The sequence below is a fragment of the Manis pentadactyla genome, chromosome 2, assembly GCF_030020395.1.
Source record: "Manis pentadactyla isolate mManPen7 chromosome 2, mManPen7.hap1, whole genome shotgun sequence".
In the NCBI taxonomy this organism is placed as follows: domain Eukaryota; kingdom Metazoa; phylum Chordata; class Mammalia; order Pholidota; family Manidae; genus Manis; species Manis pentadactyla.
Genome location: NC_080020.1, coordinates 142,207,860 through 142,224,322, shown reverse-complemented (window position 1 = coordinate 142,224,322; position 16,463 = coordinate 142,207,860). Strand labels below are relative to the sequence as shown.

At 51.6% G+C, this 16,463-nt stretch overlaps 1 protein-coding gene across 2 annotated transcripts in view; it reads left to right on the top strand.

Annotated features, from left to right (window-relative positions):
• Window positions 1-8,064, top strand: part of SH3RF3 (SH3 domain containing ring finger 3) — a 375,142-nt gene extending 367,078 nt beyond the window's left edge. The window contains exon 9 of one of the 2 annotated variants that reach the window (XM_057496861.1): window positions 5,226-8,064. In XM_057496861.1, the coding sequence (XP_057352844.1) occupies window positions 5,226-5,543 (318 nt within the window). In that variant the 3' untranslated portion in view covers window positions 5,544-8,064. The remainder of the gene's footprint in view (window positions 1-5,225) is intronic. The other variant, XM_036920514.2, reaches the window with a different exon arrangement.
• Window positions 8,065-16,463: the final 8,399 nt, after the last annotated feature.

Sequence of the window (16,463 nt, the reverse complement as noted above, 5' to 3'; positions counted from 1 at the left end):
GGTACTTGTCTTTCTCCACCTGGCTTATTTCACTGAGCATAATACCCTCTAGCTCCATCCATGTCATTGTGAATGGTAGGATTTGTTTTCTTCTTATGGCTGAGTAATATTCCATTGTGTATATGTACCACATCTTTGTTATCCATTCATCTACTGATGTACATTTAGGTTGCTTCCATATCTTGGCTATTGTAAATAGTGCAGCGATAAACATAGGGGTGCATCTGTCTTTTTCAAACTGGAGTGCTGCATTCTTAGGGTAAATTCCTAGAAGTGGAATTCCTGGGTCAAATGGTGTTTCTATTTTGAGCTTTTTGAGGAACCTCCATACTGCTTTCCACAATGGTTGAACTAATTTACATTCCCACCAGCAGTGTAGGAGGGTTCCCCTTTCTCCACAACCTCACCAACATTTGTTGTTGTTTGTCTTTTCGATGACAGCGATCCTTACTGGTGTGAGGTGATATCTCATTGTGGTCTTAATTTTCATTTCTCTGATGACAAGCGATGTGGAGCATCTTTTCATGTGTCTGTTGGCCATCTGAATTTCTTCTTTAGAGAATTGTCTATTCAGCTCCTCTGCCCATTTTTTAATTGGATTGTTTGCTTTTTGTTTGTTGAGGTGTGTGAGCTCTTTATATATTTTGGATGTCAACCCTTTATCAAATCTGTCATTTATGAATATATTCTCCCATACTGTAGGATGCCTTTTTGTTCTATTGATGGTGTCCTTTGCTGTACAGAAGCTTTTCAGCTTGATATAGTCCCACTTGTTCATTTTTGCCTTTGTTTCCCTTGCCTGGGGAGATATGTTCATGAAGAGGTCACTCATGTTTATGTCCATGAGATTTTTGCCTATGTTTTTTTCTAAGAGTTTTATGGTTTCATGACTTACATTCAGGTCTTTGATCCATTTGGAGTTTACTTTTGTGTATGGGGTTAGACAGTGATCCAGTTTCATTCTCCTACATGTAGCTGTCCAGTTTTGCCAGCACCATCTGTTGAAGAGACTGTCATTTCCCCATTGTATGTCCATGGCTCCTTTATTGTATATTAATTGGCCATATATGTTTGGGTTAATGTCTGGAGTCTCTATTCTGTTCCACTCGTCTGTGGCTCTGTTCTTGTGCCAGTACCAAATTGTCTTGATTACTGTGGCTTTGTAGTAGAGCTTGAAGTTGGGGAGCGAGATACCCCCCACTTTATTCTTCCTTCTCAGGATTGCTTTGGCTATTCGGGGTCTTTGGCTGTTCCATATGAATTTTTGAACTATTTGTCCCAGTTCATTGAAGAATGCTGTTGGTAATTTGATAGGGATTGCATTGAATCTGTATATTGCTTTGGGCAGGATGGCCATTTTGACGATATTGATTCTTCCTCGCCAGGAGCATGGGATGAGTTTCCATTTGTTAGTGACCTCTTTAATTTCTCTTGAGTGTCTTGTAGTTTTCAGGGTATAGGTCTTTCACTTCCTTGGTTAGGTTTATTCCTAGGTATTTTATTCTTTTTGATGCTATTGTGAATGGAATTGGGTTCCTGGTTTCTCTTTCTATTAGTTCATTGTTAGTATATAAGAAAGCTACAGATTTCTGTGTGTTAATTTTGTATCCTGTAATAAAGTGCCTAGAAAATAAAATACCTGGGAATTTGTGAATGCAGAAAACACAGCAGCAAAAATAATAACATGTGAAGTGATATGTATGATAATGTTATATAATGTGACAAATATAGTAATACCTATTGGATGATGATGATCGGGCCTCTGATGCCACCTTCCCGCCCTCCTCCCCTTTTGACTGGCAGTCTTTCTTCCCAATGTTCACTCAATCTATTCATGCTCACCTCTTGCTGGCCTGCAAATTGTTTGGCTTTGTTAGGATTTAAAAGCTTTTTCCTATTATGTGTCATGGTAGGCAGAGTGATGGCTCCCAAAGATGTCTCTGCTTCAATCCCCAAACCATGGCCATGTAACCGTATACAGCCAAAGGGAATTAAGGCTGTGGATGGAATAGTTTGCTATCCAGCTGTCTCTAAAATAGATTATTCCAGGTATTTGGGAGGGCCTCAGGTGGCCACAGAGGGAGGCAGAAGAGGTTGGGTGGTGTGTTGGAGGCAGGCCTGACCTTCTCACTGGCTTCGAAGGTGGAGGAGGGCCACCAGCTCAGGAACACGGCAGCTCCTGGGAGCTGGGACAGGCAACGAAAGGGGTCTCCCTGGGGCCCGCATTCTGATGTCAGCCCCGTGGGGCAGTAGACGATGTCTGACCTAGAGAACTGTGTGATGAGAAGTTTGTACTGCATGACCCTGAGTTTGTGGACGTTGGTTACACGGCAGTAGGCAGCTGATACAGGTTCGCTACTAGAGCCTGGTGGGTGGGGAGCAGGTGCACCATCATCTGCAGTCCCTGGGGGCGCACGGCCCTGTGGTGACCTCATCCCCCACTCAGGGCTGCGGCCCGTGCTCCACAAGGGCCCCGAGACCCCTGGTCTGGGGAGCAGGTCACACCGGAGGGGACCCTGCGGTCTTCCCACGTACAGCTGCCTGTGTGTGCAGGGAGAGGAGTTCCTGATTCTGGAGTGGCAGCCACGCTTCTCCCTTTGTGCCTGTAAGGGGAGCATCAGGTAGGTCACTGCCCAGGAGGCCCCAGAGCTGGGGATGACCTGGGCAGAACTCTGAGCACTCACGTCACGTGCGCTCAGCCACACCACCCAGCTGGGCCCATTCAGTCTGTGAATAGCTCAGAAGCATCCAATTACTTTTTTTTCTAACAGATTACATTTTTTAAGTTGCTTTCTTGTTTCACATCTGGCTGTTGAGGCAAAAGCCAAAACTTGGTTCTGAGCCTGAGAAATCATCTCTGCTTTTTTCCCTTGAGGAAGAGGGAGGAGGCAGGGGTCAGGAGAGGCGGTGGGGGACCCAGGAAGCCACGGGCGGGCCGCGCTGCTCTGTGCAGTCCAGGACACACCTGAGCCTGGAGGCGTGGGGACAGCCGTCTGCGCAGACCTGGCCCTTGCACCTGCGGTGCGGATCCCACAGCCAGGGAGCCTTTGCAGAGCCTCTGGGCTGGGAGGAGCACGGGAAGCACTCTCTCCTCCCTCTTCTCTTCTGCACCCCAAAAGCCTCCCTCTGTCCCTTGAGGACACCATTGTGCGGTTTACAGGGCTTACTCAGGAAGAGGCCCAGGACCCTGTGGGTGGGGTAGGCCCTGCCTTGAGGGGGCGCAGATGGGCCTGAGAGCGGGGACAGCGGGGCAGGACCCGGCCCCTAAGCAGAGGGTAGCCCTGAGCTGCTCTCCCCACCAGCCTGCTGAGCACGCTTCAACTCCCGTCATCTGCCATTGCCCAAGGGGTGGGGTGCCAGCCGGACAGAGAGTGAGGGGCACAAGGGCTGGCCTTCCGGGGCCCTGTTGTCGTGAACACGAGAGGAGCAGGGAGGAGCCCCTGGGGGGCTGTTCATGGGGAGGTGTGGGGCCCGAGTCCAGCTGAGCCCACGCCCACGGCCGCAGCACCCCCGACGGCCTCAGCAGCTGGGCCTGGCCAGCCTTACCTGACCTGCAGCCGCTGCTCCTCCAGGCCCCGGGAGCACCTCCTCCCACCCAGCACACCCACCTTGCACCCTGGCCTCCCCTGTGGGCCAGCCGTGCTGTGGCAGACAGCTGTTGCTGGGGCTGAGGGCCCAGCGCCGGCATAGGTCACGCTGCCTGCAGAAGGCGGGCAGGCAAGGCAGGCTGGTGTGCTGTGACAGTGCAGCCAGTGGGCCCAGGTCCCAGGTGGCATCCTGGGCTGCAACGGGTGGTTGAGGAACATGGATCTTCCGCGGTGCCTTCACCACTGTGGAATCTATTCTGAGTGATGGAAAACCACTGGGCATTCTGAGCAGAGAGCCCAACCTGTGGGTGGTCCATGTGCAGCAGCTGCATGGAGGAGCTGACGTGGCAAGGGGGACGCAGGGAGCTGCTGGTGGGGTCAGCGGCCAACCCTGAGGGCCCCTTGGGGGCAGAGCCGGGGGATGGGCCAGCTTCCGCCAGCCTAGCCGGTCAGCGGAGGAAGGTCATGGAGCGCAGGCCCCTGTCCCTGCCACCTCAGCCAAGGTACTGGGCGGCTCCCAGCTGGGTGGTTTCCAGGGAGTGGGAGCAGCTGCCCCTACCTGCAGAGGCCCAGCTCCAGCCAGGCTGGGCATCGGGCCCGCAGGGCATACGGGTTCACCCTGGTGGTGTTTGGAAGAAGGCTGGTCCTTGGAGTGAGCACAGTTCCTCCTTAGCCTCACTCCTCCTCCTCTAAGGCTTGACAGACAGGTATGGGGTATGAGGTGCACATCAGACCATCCTGTGCTCACCCTGGGACTCCAGGGCCTTAGCTGGGTGCCACCTGGAGGGTCAGAACCTTGTCCCGGCTCCTGGAGCTGTCAGGGCCAGCGCGCATTGCCCACAGGGAGGCAGCAGGCGTGTGAGCTTGGCCAGCCTGAGCCTGCAGCTCCCTCTGCCGGTGCAGAGCTGAAAACGGACTCTATGAAGGCCTCAGAGGCTGCAGGGAGTGTTCCCAGGTTTGGGGGAATGAGAGGTGTGAAAACTCAGTGTGAGTTCATGATGCAACTTCAGCCAGTTCAGCTGCTCAGACCACAAACCTTACAACTGGGGGCACATCTAGAAAGAGAGACCATTTCATCAAGAGTGTTTAAAGCACCTTCACCATCATATGGAGTAACTACCTAAGAGGTGTCCTCCAGTCCGCCTGCTCTTCAGAGACACTGACCCATGGACAATGGACACAGCTAGCCCAGGGTCGCCACCAGGAGGGACAGACCCATGTTCACGGCTAAGCATCCTACCCTACCCCAGAGCCTCCCAGGACCGAAGGGGCCTCCCGCCCCACTCCAGCCCTGGGAGGCCCCGTCCGAGGGTGCTGGAGAGACGGGGTGATGCAGAGGCACTGCACCCTGGCAGAAATATCCCAGCTGCAAAGATCAGGGTCTAAAAGGACACCACAGGGAAAAAACTTATCTTTTAATTTTAATAAAAAATGGAAACGTTTATAAAAATTAAAATGAAAGATAAGTAGAAAGTTTAGAAAGTGGGAAAAGTAGACCCAAATTGCAGTAATTTATGCTGGCTTGGGAGAAGGCAAAGAGGAGCAGAGAGAGGTCTTCCAGGTAGGCCTGGCCTGGACCTTGGGGAGGGGGCCACAGCCTGTGGCCAGGCGGCCCACTGTCTGTCCGTGTCCCCTCAGGTACCGCGTGGTGGTGTCTTACCCGCCCCAGAGCGAGGCAGAGATCGAGCTGAAGGAGGGAGACATCGTCTTTGTGCACAAGAAGCGCGAGGACGGCTGGTACAAGGGGACCCTGCAAAGGACCGGCCGCACGGGGCTCTTTCCAGGCAGCTTCGTGGAGAGCTTCTGAGGCTGTGCTTTCCCCCTGCTCCCAGGGACAGAGGCCCCAGGACGCCCAGTGAGCCCAGGGTGCGAGGTCCTGCCTCCACCGCCATCCCGGCTGGGAGCACCTCCCTCCATGTGAGCTGTAAGGATACCTTGGAGAGAAGAGGACACTGAGACACAGGGATTTGCTGGCCAAGGCAGCTCCTGTTGGCCACCGGGGCTGGCCAGAGGTTGCAGAAGGGCCGTAGGGCTGGGAAGGCGGGCGCTGCCTGAGCGTCCCGAGAGTGTTGTTCTGGGCCTCACATGGGTCGCCTCTCTACATACCTCAGTCACTGCTACCTGGCCATTCAGCAAGGTGTTCCCGGCACAGGGGGCTTCAGCGGGGGCTGGCGTCCTGTCACAGCTCCTGTTGGGGGCACACAGGGCCCACTTGGCGTGGGCGCCTGCCTCTCTTGCCACCACGTCCCTTTGCATTGCTCCCTGCTTACATATTTTTACGGAAAGTTGTTAGACTCTGTATTTCTAATAGGTCATACATTGCCTATTTTTCATACATCTGGTGCTGCCTCTTTGTAAAATCAGTGATGACTTGGTTGAGCTTGAAAGAAAAAAATGTCTGAGGCGACATCACCAGGGCAGGATTTTTATATGTACCACGCGAATTTTGGAGAACTCCAAAGAGCCTGCGTCTTCCCCTCACCACGTCGGCTCCTGCTCCATGGATAAGAGGGGGCTTGAAAAAAGCCACTTTTTAAAAACCCTTTCTAAAGACCTGCACTACATCACAACTTTGTCGTTATTATCTAAGAACTGGCAACAAATGGAGGAAAGGTCACTGTAATGGTCTTTTGTGTGGCTGGAAAAAGAACAGGAAGGTGGACCCAGCCTGGCAAGGCAGAATTTTCCTTTTGTTGTTTCAGGGAGAATGACTACAGTCAGCATTGTCAAAATATGATTTCTAATTAGTGAAATGTGCAATTTTTACCACAGTTCAGATTTACCACATTGTGAGGGTTTTGTCTTTTTTTTTCTTAATAAGTAACTGCTCCCTTATCAGGTGGTACCAACCTTGGTCTAGAGACGAGAGGTGCGAGGAGGGCGTGGGTGATTGACGGCATCTCTGCAGACCTGCGGAGTCAGAGGAAGCTGGGGGCAGACAGGAGGAGGGGCCCCCTCAGGTGGGTTCCAGCGGCCACTTCCACAGCAGACCTCAGGAACCGGGTCACCCAGCAGCCTCATTCTCAAGAGGTTCACGCCTTAGGAATACGTTCTTATCAGCTCGGAGTCACAGTTCGTAAACCTTTCTCTGTATATTTTTGCAAAACCACTCCAACTTAGATTAGGCTGAATATTTAGCCTTTAGGAACTTAGGGTCTCCCTGGTTTTCAGGAATGGAATGAAATTCAGAAACCCATTCCCTTGCTGGGCACGGTGCCTTTGAAATACGGAGCATCCGTTTTCGGGGTTCCTGTTCCGGGATGTGACTTGGCTATTTGTTACTGCCTGGTGGCTGCTGTGCCGGTGGGATCATGCCTGAGAAAGTCTCTTTTCCTCTCTCCAGATGATAATTGATTTAATAAATGAGAAATTTGTTCTGAATCAAAGAAAACAAAACAGTTTAAACATAGGAGCCCTGTGTATGGAGTTACAACAACCAGAAGGTGTCCATGTGCCAGCAGTTGCTGAATTAGTTGCCCACCATGCACAAAATCATGAGCGTGTTTAAAATCATGTTATCACCAGAAGCATGTGTTGATTAACACGTGAGTGAAACGTGTGCTCTCTAGTGAAACCAAAACTAACTCAAACCCTAAATAAAAAGGAAAGTCTTTTTTTTTCTTATTAAAGGAAGGTAGTCACCAAGCAGCAGAACAGACTCATTTGGACCTTATTTCCTCTCTGGCCACCACCCCCAGGACACCCACAGAGCTAGAACTTGCCGAGCCGCCTGTGACAGTGGGCCCCCATCCTTCACAGTGGAAAGCTGGGAGTCCAGGTGCCCAGCGGGCACCAACTGGCCCTCCCTCGGCAGTCGGGGTGGACACTGCAACAGCTGTGGGAAGGACAGGGTGATGCCATGACCCGGCCAGCACCAGGGCATCCTTTCAGGGCTGCAAGAGCTCCCATGCAGCCCCCGAGAGCAGGCAGTGCAGCAGCAGCCCCCGCATTTGGGTCTGAGTGTTTCCAGACATGTTTGTCATGCATCAGCTTTCACGGCCATCTAGCCTGCAGACAAGAGCAGGTCCAGAATCAGACATGTCTTCCAGGCCATCCTGCCCATTCTGGCTACTAGGATGGAACCCACATATTGTCTGAACACTCACATTCCATCCTGGCCCAGCAACTTACACTCTCAGTTGTGGGGGGCATTTGGCAGCCAAGGTCATGTACTCTGAGGAGTGCGGTAGAGTCCAGAGCCACCACCGAGTGAGGTCAGGGGACACCCGGGTCACCAAAGGGCCACAGAGGCAGAGAGATGGCGGGCACTTCCCCAGCAGCCTGTGGCATGAATGCCAGGCTCTGGAGCCCCAAACAAGCTTAGCTGACTGGTTGGGAAATTCTTTGTACTTTGCACAGATCACACACACCCTGCTGTTGTTACACACAAATGTCAGCGTGTGATTTGGAAGGACTGACAGTGATGACAAAGTGCCATGCCTGTGTTTCTGAGACTTCAAATAAAAATGAACATGGAGAGGCCTTGTGTGTTGATGGCAGGAGCAGTGAGGGCAGGGCAGAGCCCGGGCGGCCGGGGTAGAGCACCCAGAGGGGTAGGAGGAGCACCAGGCAGGCACCATGCCCAGAGCCGGTCAGCCCCGTGAGGAGGGAGGTGGGCCAGAGCAGGGGAAGCCAGACCTCTCCCTTTAGGTCCGGGCTGTCCGTGCGGAGGCCTTGTGACCACTAGAACCCTGGACAGGAGGGTCCCAGAGGCTCCCAGTCCTGGACACCCAGGGAAGGCCTTGTGACTTCACAGGATGAGGTCAGGGTGCTCAGGTCCAAGGGCAGAGGGAAGAAGTCCATGAACCTTTGCCCTAGGCCAGGGAGGCTCAACCGCTGCCGAGCCAACACAGGGCAGGCTCTGCCCTGGACATGCAGCCCTGCTCATCCTGCTGCCTGGCCACATGGGGGCCCGTGTCCACCCTCGGCTCTGGAAAGCCCCAGCCTGGGAGATAGCAAGCTGGGACGACATCATCCCAGATGGAAGCTCACTGTAGGTGGAGGTGCCCGCCACCCTCACCTGGCTCTGCTCACCCTCCTGGAAACCCTCTGCTCTAGGATCCCGCTGGGACAGCCTGAGCGTCCGCCTCGCTTCCCCGGGCGCTCCATCTAAAGGGCCTCCTGTGACTGAGGACTGCACACCTGCACCTCCGCCTGCCACCCCTGAGCCGAGGCACAGGGCCTGACTGCCCGCCCTGCACATCCACTGATGGGCACAGGGCCCCATGTGCCCCGAGACTCACGCCCCCGACCCCTGGGCTCAGCAGGAGCCAGCTAGCAGGGGCAGCCCCCTGGCCCTCCATCCTGATGTCCAGTCCCCACATCACCTCCCTCCCCGCCCCACTCCTTCCTGCCCTCCTGGGTGTGCCCAGGGATGGCCCCACAGTGACATGGCCCCATTTGACCGCTCAGGGTGCTCTGTACTGGCCCGAAGGGTCTTTAATGTCCCTTCTGCTTGCTCTCACCCTGATCTCCTCTTCCACATGTTCTCCAAGGGTCCTTCATAGAGACCAGCACCAAAATGAGGCAGGAGCTGTGCGCTAGGTGGTGTGTGAGGGGGGTGAGCTTGAAGGCTGAAGAGGGGAGGGTGGGGCCTTGCCAGGGGTGGTGGTGAGGCTGAGCCCCTGGGGACCTCTGGGGCTATCTGCTCTGACCTTTCTTCTCAGGGGCACACCCATCTCCCTGAAGACATCCCCACAGGGTGCCCCTGATGCTCACAATACTCCTCCTCTTCCTGAGCTGCCAGGGCTGTTTCTTGAAAGCTAAATAACCCAGTATCCCCTCTGGCATCCTCTAGGGCCTTCTGTTGCTTTGTTGTTGTCATGGCAATGGGCTTTGCTGTGTGTCCCCTGGCTGTCCCTCCCCTTGCTGCATCTTGGGGCTTTTCTGCCAGCCCAGTAAGGGAAGCCTTTAGAGCCTGCACAGCACCTACACATGCAGAGAGTCGCTGGTGCGAGGGGACACTGGACGGACGCCCCGTGAACTGGGGGATACAGACCTTCCATCCCACAGGACGATTCTGAGATCCCTCCTTCTTAGGCTGGCTCTCCAGGGCCTCCATTTCTGTTCCCTGGAGTTCCTGCCCAAGAGACAGCACCTGCACAGCAACCTGTGCCTCAGCCCCAGGCCACACACACACACACACACATCATGCCTCCTTCCAGCTCCCTGCACTGCATAAAGATGAACAAGAGGGCCACGGGGGAAGGAGGAAAGTAGGGGCCACCAGGAGCTTGTAGTGCATACCCCCCTTGCCCAGGGCTTCCTGGACCCCTGAAGCTGAGGTGCAGGGGAGGGGGCATCACCGCAAATCCTGTGCTCACCCTCCCCAGCCCAGGGATCTGCAGGACCTGATGCTGGCAGATGAACAAATCCTGGGGAAGCAAGCCACCCATCTGGAAGCTGGCAGCCCTGGGCTGTGGCCTCTCTGTTCCCAGGGAGTCTTCACCTGGCCAGAGTTCTCTGCTCCACCTGTAGTGAGCACCAGAGAAGAGCCTCAGATGGCACATCCCCATGTCCCTCGTGAAGGCAGCAAGCCCAGTTTCTGTCTTCTCCATCAAGCTCTCTCAGGGCTCTGAGACCTGTTTGAAAATTAAACTCCACATCAAGTTCCCCGGGCCAGAGTTCGAGCTCATGTAACTCGCTGAAATTCCCATATGTTAGCCTGGCTGCTCCTGGAAACCTCTTGGCTATGGATGGGGAGCCTCAGTGCGGCTCTGAGTGGGTAAATAGAGAGCATCTGCTTTGGACTCAGAAAACCACGTCATAAAACACAGACTAGGGCATGTAGGAAAATACAGCTTGCCACTCTGGCCCAGCCAGCCCTCCACTTCCCCACTTCCCATGAATTAAGACTTGTAAGCAGCTCTGGGGACCTGTAATGATCAAGCTCAGGACATCTTTAGCTTGTGTCTGCGGAGCAGCCCGGTCCACACAGGTGGGCAGACAGCTGCTGGGAAGATGCAGGTCCCAGACACCAACCCTTAATGCAAACACCTTCCCACCACATGCAGCCCCCTGGGCCCTTGGCAGCATGGCCTGAACTTCCCACCCAGGCCCCAGACCTCAGCTCTCTGGCTGAGGGGACAAACGCCAGCACCCCTCAGCAGCCGTGTGCATGGCCACAGCTGCTACTGAGGCATTCTTTACCCACGATCTACTGGTTGGACCGGAACTCTTCTCTCAGTTTTGTTTTTTTTTTTTTTTTGAGAGGATATCTCATATTTATTGATCAAATGGTTATTAACAACAATAAAATTCTGTATAGGGGACTCAATGCACAATCATTAATCAACCCCAAGCCGAATTCTCAACAGTCTCCAATCTTCTGAAGCATAACTAACAAGTTCTTACATGGTGAACAAGTTCTTACATAGTGAATAAGTTCTTACATGGTGAACAGTGCAAGGGCAGTCATATCACAGAAACTTTTGGTTTTGATCACACATCATGAACTATAAACAATCAGGTCAAATATGATTATTCCTTTGATTTTTATACTTGATTTAAATGTGAATCCCACATTTCTCCCTTATTATTATTATTTTTAATAAAATGCTGAAGTGGTAGGTAGATACAAGATAAAGGTAGAAAACATAGTTTAGTGTTGTAAGAGAGCAAATGTAGATGATCAGGTCTGTGCCTATAGACTAAGTATTAATCCAAGCTAGACAAGGGCAACAAAACATCCACGGATGCAGAAGATTTCTCTCAAAACAGGGGGAGTGAGGTTCTAAGCCTCACCTCTGTTGATCCCTAATTTCTCACCTGATGGCCCCCCTGCGACTGTGCCTGTCTTAGGTTGTTCCTCCCTTGAGGAATCTTACCCGTCTCTGGCTAACCAGTCATCTTCCGGGGCCATAGAGAGAAATGTAAAGTTGGTAAGTGAGAGAGAAGCAATATTGTTTGAAAAGGTTAGCTTTTTACTTCTTTGCAGATTTATGCCCTGTGGCTTCTATGCCCAGCATTTGTCTTGAGTATCTTTAGCACTTGGAAGAATTATGATACTCGGTAATTTCGATATGAGGCACGAATTCTACTAAAGGGTTGTAATTAGGAAGGAAGAAGAGAAGCTATAGAAGTAGCAGACGGAAGGAAACATGGGAAGATTGATTATTTCTTTGTCATATCTTCTTGTAGAGTAACATAAGCATGTATAGGTTTTAAACTACTAATTAAATTGCGCACACACATTAACATAATAGGAATACAGCTACATAACAAAAGCAGACCTAATATTACCAGCCATATCCAGTGAAACCAAAAAAACCAGTTAGGCACCCTAGGCATTTGTGAAAACTTATCAATGATATGATGGATATTGTCTAACTGAATTTGAATAGTTTGAGAAAAATCAGACAAATTAAAACAACACATTTCTGGGAACTGTTCACATCTCATATGTTCTTTTAACAGTAGATAGTCTATAGTCGCACAATTTTGGAGCGCTGCAACTTGCACTTCTCCTAATTCTTGGTTGAGTTCCAACAGTATAGATCCAGTTCGCAGTTTTATTATGTCATATGACGTGGATAGTTTGACTCCCTTGGTGACCTGGGGTGCAGGCAGAGGGTGTCCCTCTGTGAGTCCGGGGAAAGGAAATCCTGGGGCAAAATACCCCTAAAAACCAAAATCAGTCAAAGGGAGGAATAAAGTTTAAAACCCGTTTATTGCTCACAAACTGCAGTCCCAGGCCGTCTTTCTTCTCTGCTCAAGCAGAGACGTCCCCCTCACCTCTCAGGTACAGATAAGCCCTCTGTCGCCCAGGTAATCACCCATTGATACGAGGATGAACTTCTCCACCCCTGAGGAAAGATGCAAATGCACTAAAGCCGTACTTCTTTCCACGGCTGAATGCCTATCGATATGCAGATATACTAAAGCCAGGCGAGATATTCTGGAAATGTTTCAATTTTACCCACAATCCACCCCTCCAGAAATCTCGCCTTACAATTTCTCGATCCCCCTCTTCTGACCAATCTAGTAACATGTAATAGCAACAGCAATAAAATCTTGATAATCCTCAAGCCAGAGGATTCAGCCTATGCAGATTAAGCAAATGTACTTTACAGCACAAAGCACAAAATACGTTTCTACACTTGTTTACTCATCCTAACAATCATACTTGATTGCTCACAAAACTTTCACCAAACATTAGACAAAGTCAAGCCTCTCTTTAAACATTATTTTCTTGACAACAGCAACACAATCATAATTCTCAAGACAGAGGATTCAGCTAGGTTCAAAGTCCCATGCAGATTAAGTCCAAAACTCGTCCAATCCGGCCATCACATGGCAGCTGCAGCCAGGGGGCGCATCCAGGACTCAAAGACCATAGAAGCAAATAACCATGATTGTCAGGGGCCAATTTGCTGTTATTACACAGAAGGCCAGCTTCCAGGCCTTTTTCCCCAAGGTGCCAGAAGAGCCAGCCATCGCTGATCTATGTGTTGAAATGTCCAGGGCCGCGTCCATTTTACTCCTAATTGCTGCATCCATCCTTGCAATACATGTTTAATAAAGTGGGTACCTTGAGCACTCTCAGTAACCAGTGACTGACCATAGGCTGCAGAGAGACGCTCTAGGCCCCTCTTGGTGGTTTACTGATCTGCACAATGTGCAGGGCACTTCTTCCGGGCTCAGCTGACTTCTTCAAAGGTGAAAGACAAGCCACACCGATGGGCTCACATTGTCTTTTGAGGTGTCTGTGCCACGCCACTCAGTGACCTTTGGGTCCAGTCTTGCATCCACCCCGCAATGGGATAGGAGGTTATTACCTTGGTTGGAGCTGTTCTGGCAATGGGCTCTGTAGCCAGTAAGGCGTGGTACCCAGCAGCCAGTTGCTTCTCTATCAAGGTGACCCAGACCTCTGCTCCTTTCCATGGTTGTGGTCTGGCTCCGGCCGGCAGCAAGAGCAGCAGCAGTGGCAGAAGCAGTAGCCTTAAGCTTGGGCCACGGGCCGGGGTCGGCGTGGCCAGCAGGGGTGGTGGCGCCTCCACGACTACACAAGTGTAGATACATGTCTGTCGGTGCGAGCGCCGCTTCTCCCCATCATTTCTAGGGGTGGCCCTCCCAAAGGTTGCACCCATTATGACAGATTTTGGGTTCACAGGAATCCTGTTGACTATGCCAATTGTAAGAGCGGGGAAAGGAAATCCAGGGGCAAAATACCTCTAAAAACCAAAATCAGTCAAAGGGAGAAATAAAGTTTAAAACCCATTTATTGTTCACAAACTGCAGTCCCAGGCCGTCTTTCTTCTCTGCTCAAGTAGCAACCACACCAGCCTCCCCCTCACCTCTCAGGTACAGATAAGCCCTCTGTTGCTCAGGTAATTACCCACTGATATGGAGATGAACTTCTCTCCACCCTTGAGGAATGATGCAAATGCACTAAAGCCATACTTCTTTCCACCTCTGAAAGCCTGTTGATATGCAGATATACTAAAGCCAGGCGAGATATTCTGGAAATGTTTCAGTTTTACCCACACCTTCCCCACACACCTGACAGAGATGCCTTGTCTCCTGCCTTCAGACTGAGAGCTCCTTCACAGTGGCTGCATCGTCCAGAACAGACAGTCCAATTATGTCTCCACAGTAATTGTTTAAGTGCCAAAAATCATTTGTCACTGCTCGTTAGGCAAAATGGATCCCAGTTGCTGGGGGTGGGGTGGGTAGCCATCCCATAGAATCCCTGGCCTCAGCCTACTGAACCACCCCCCAGCCCAGGTCACATTCAGAAATGGTGATGGCAGGTACTGTGGAGCTGACTTCCCAGCAAAAGCCTTCCAGGGATGCCAGCCCCACCTGTGCCCCAAGGCCCAGAACCATCCAGAACCACTGTGTCCTGGGGGATTGGTATTTGGGGAGAAAAGCCTCAGAAGGCAAGACCTAGAATGAGAAAAGATATGCAGGGGCCATAGTAGCCCACCTCCCTCTGGGAGTGGCTGCCCCCTGTCCCCCACTTCCCCTGGGCTGGGTTAGCCAGCCCCACCCACCTCCGGATGCTGTCCGCCCCAGTGGTTTGCATGCCCACCACCCTCTGTAACAGGGGACCACCCAATGCCTGGAGTGCCATGCCTGCTCAGTAAAGGCTTGATGGGGTCACTGATCATTAGCAGTCTGGGGCCTCTAGGACCTTGCTCGAGTGTCCCTCCTCAGAGCATCAGCCCTACCTCAGCAGGGGAAGCAGACAGGTCAAGGGAAACCAAAAACCCCGGTGGCCAGGGCTTTGCAGGCCAGCAGAGGCACTGGGGGAGACGGACTTGGACAGCCCTGGGGCTCTGGTCCATGGCTCTCCTTTCCCAGCTGGCTTGCTGAGTCAAAAGGAGGTGCGACCTCATACTGCCCTCGGGACCTGTCACCCACTGCCTTTCTTCTGCATTTGCTTCAATTCCCCTCATCAGCCACATGCTGGAATCACCCAGTTTTTGAAGGTTCTGACACTGGGTGCCCACCTGAAATTCTGATTCTTGGGGTGTGGGATGGAGGTCTCCCAAGTGACCCAATGCCCAGCTCAGGTTGGCACCCACTGCACTGCATGTATGCACACTCATAAACATGGGGCCAGCTATTTCACGTGGACTGTGCCATTTCTGGGGGCCCACTGTAACTTACAGGGTGGCTCTCAGATTCGTTTGCACTGGTGGAGGCTGCAAAGCTGACTGAGCATGTCCACTCAGAGAAGTTGGGAAAGAATAGATCAAAGAATGCTGGCATGGAATGTCACCTTATAGCTTCAGAGAGGCAAGCATGGGTTAAAATGGAGCAGGGTGACATGCTAAGGTCCTATTGCTCTCTGAGCTGCAATTCACCTGCCTGGTCCAGAATCGTGTTCTCAACCAACAGCCTGTTTCTCTAAGTGGCCTCATTAGAGTCCTTAAAAAAAAAAATCCTTAACAAATAGCTTTCATGATAGAAAAATAAGAGTGTGCAAACAGCTCTTGCATTAGGCTTAGACACAGATGCATGCCATGTAGATCAAAACTGGAAAAGTTACCCAATTGCCCATAAGTCTTACTTCTCCTGCTAAACCATAGGCTCCCCCGAGGGAGAGGAAAACTAAAAGTTGTGCTTTTTAGTGTTACACATGGTCTTCGCTGTCATCACTGAGCACTTACACAATGATCTCTTTAATTTTATGAGAGCCCTACACATAAGCACATTGTCATGAGTTTCACTGATGGGAAAGCAGGGGCTCAGGGAGGTTTGGGGACTCCCTGGAATTCTCACAACCCACAATCCACTGAACTAAGAGACACAGCCTCCGCACACATTCAGACCCATGAATACATATTGTATTGGTTGTCTGTAGGTGAGAAGGCATCTGCTTGGAGATCCATCCTGTGTGATTTCTAATGGACAATCTCATGATCAACCCTAGTCAGTGAAATTCTGTGGAAGGTAAATATGCGTACACTGAATCAAAATTTCCCACTGAAATTTGCCGGAATTTTAAACATGCATTCTCCCAGACAGTTTGGGCTCCAATGCATATTTATTACTCCATGACTCCCCCTCACTTTTATTTCCAGGATCACTGACCCCCTGTGTCATTCCTAAGGCTGAAGCAACAGCCCAGGCATAGGGAGGGGCCCCAGCAGGGGCCTCTCTGAGCTCCACACAGCAGGGTCCCTCCAACTGTTGGGAAGATTGCATTGGTCTCCAGGGTCACTCTTGACCTGAAAATGCTACATTTGCACCCCTTTAAAGAAAAGAACAGATATGCATAACAAATATATAATCACAAATGCATGGATGCTACTCAGCTGAGTATCATTTCACAGACAAGGGCAGGGCCTGGACAGGCTGAAAGCAACGGGATGTTAGATGTGCTTTTGTTGGGGTGTGAGGGTGCCACACTCTCTGCCGAGCTAGCTG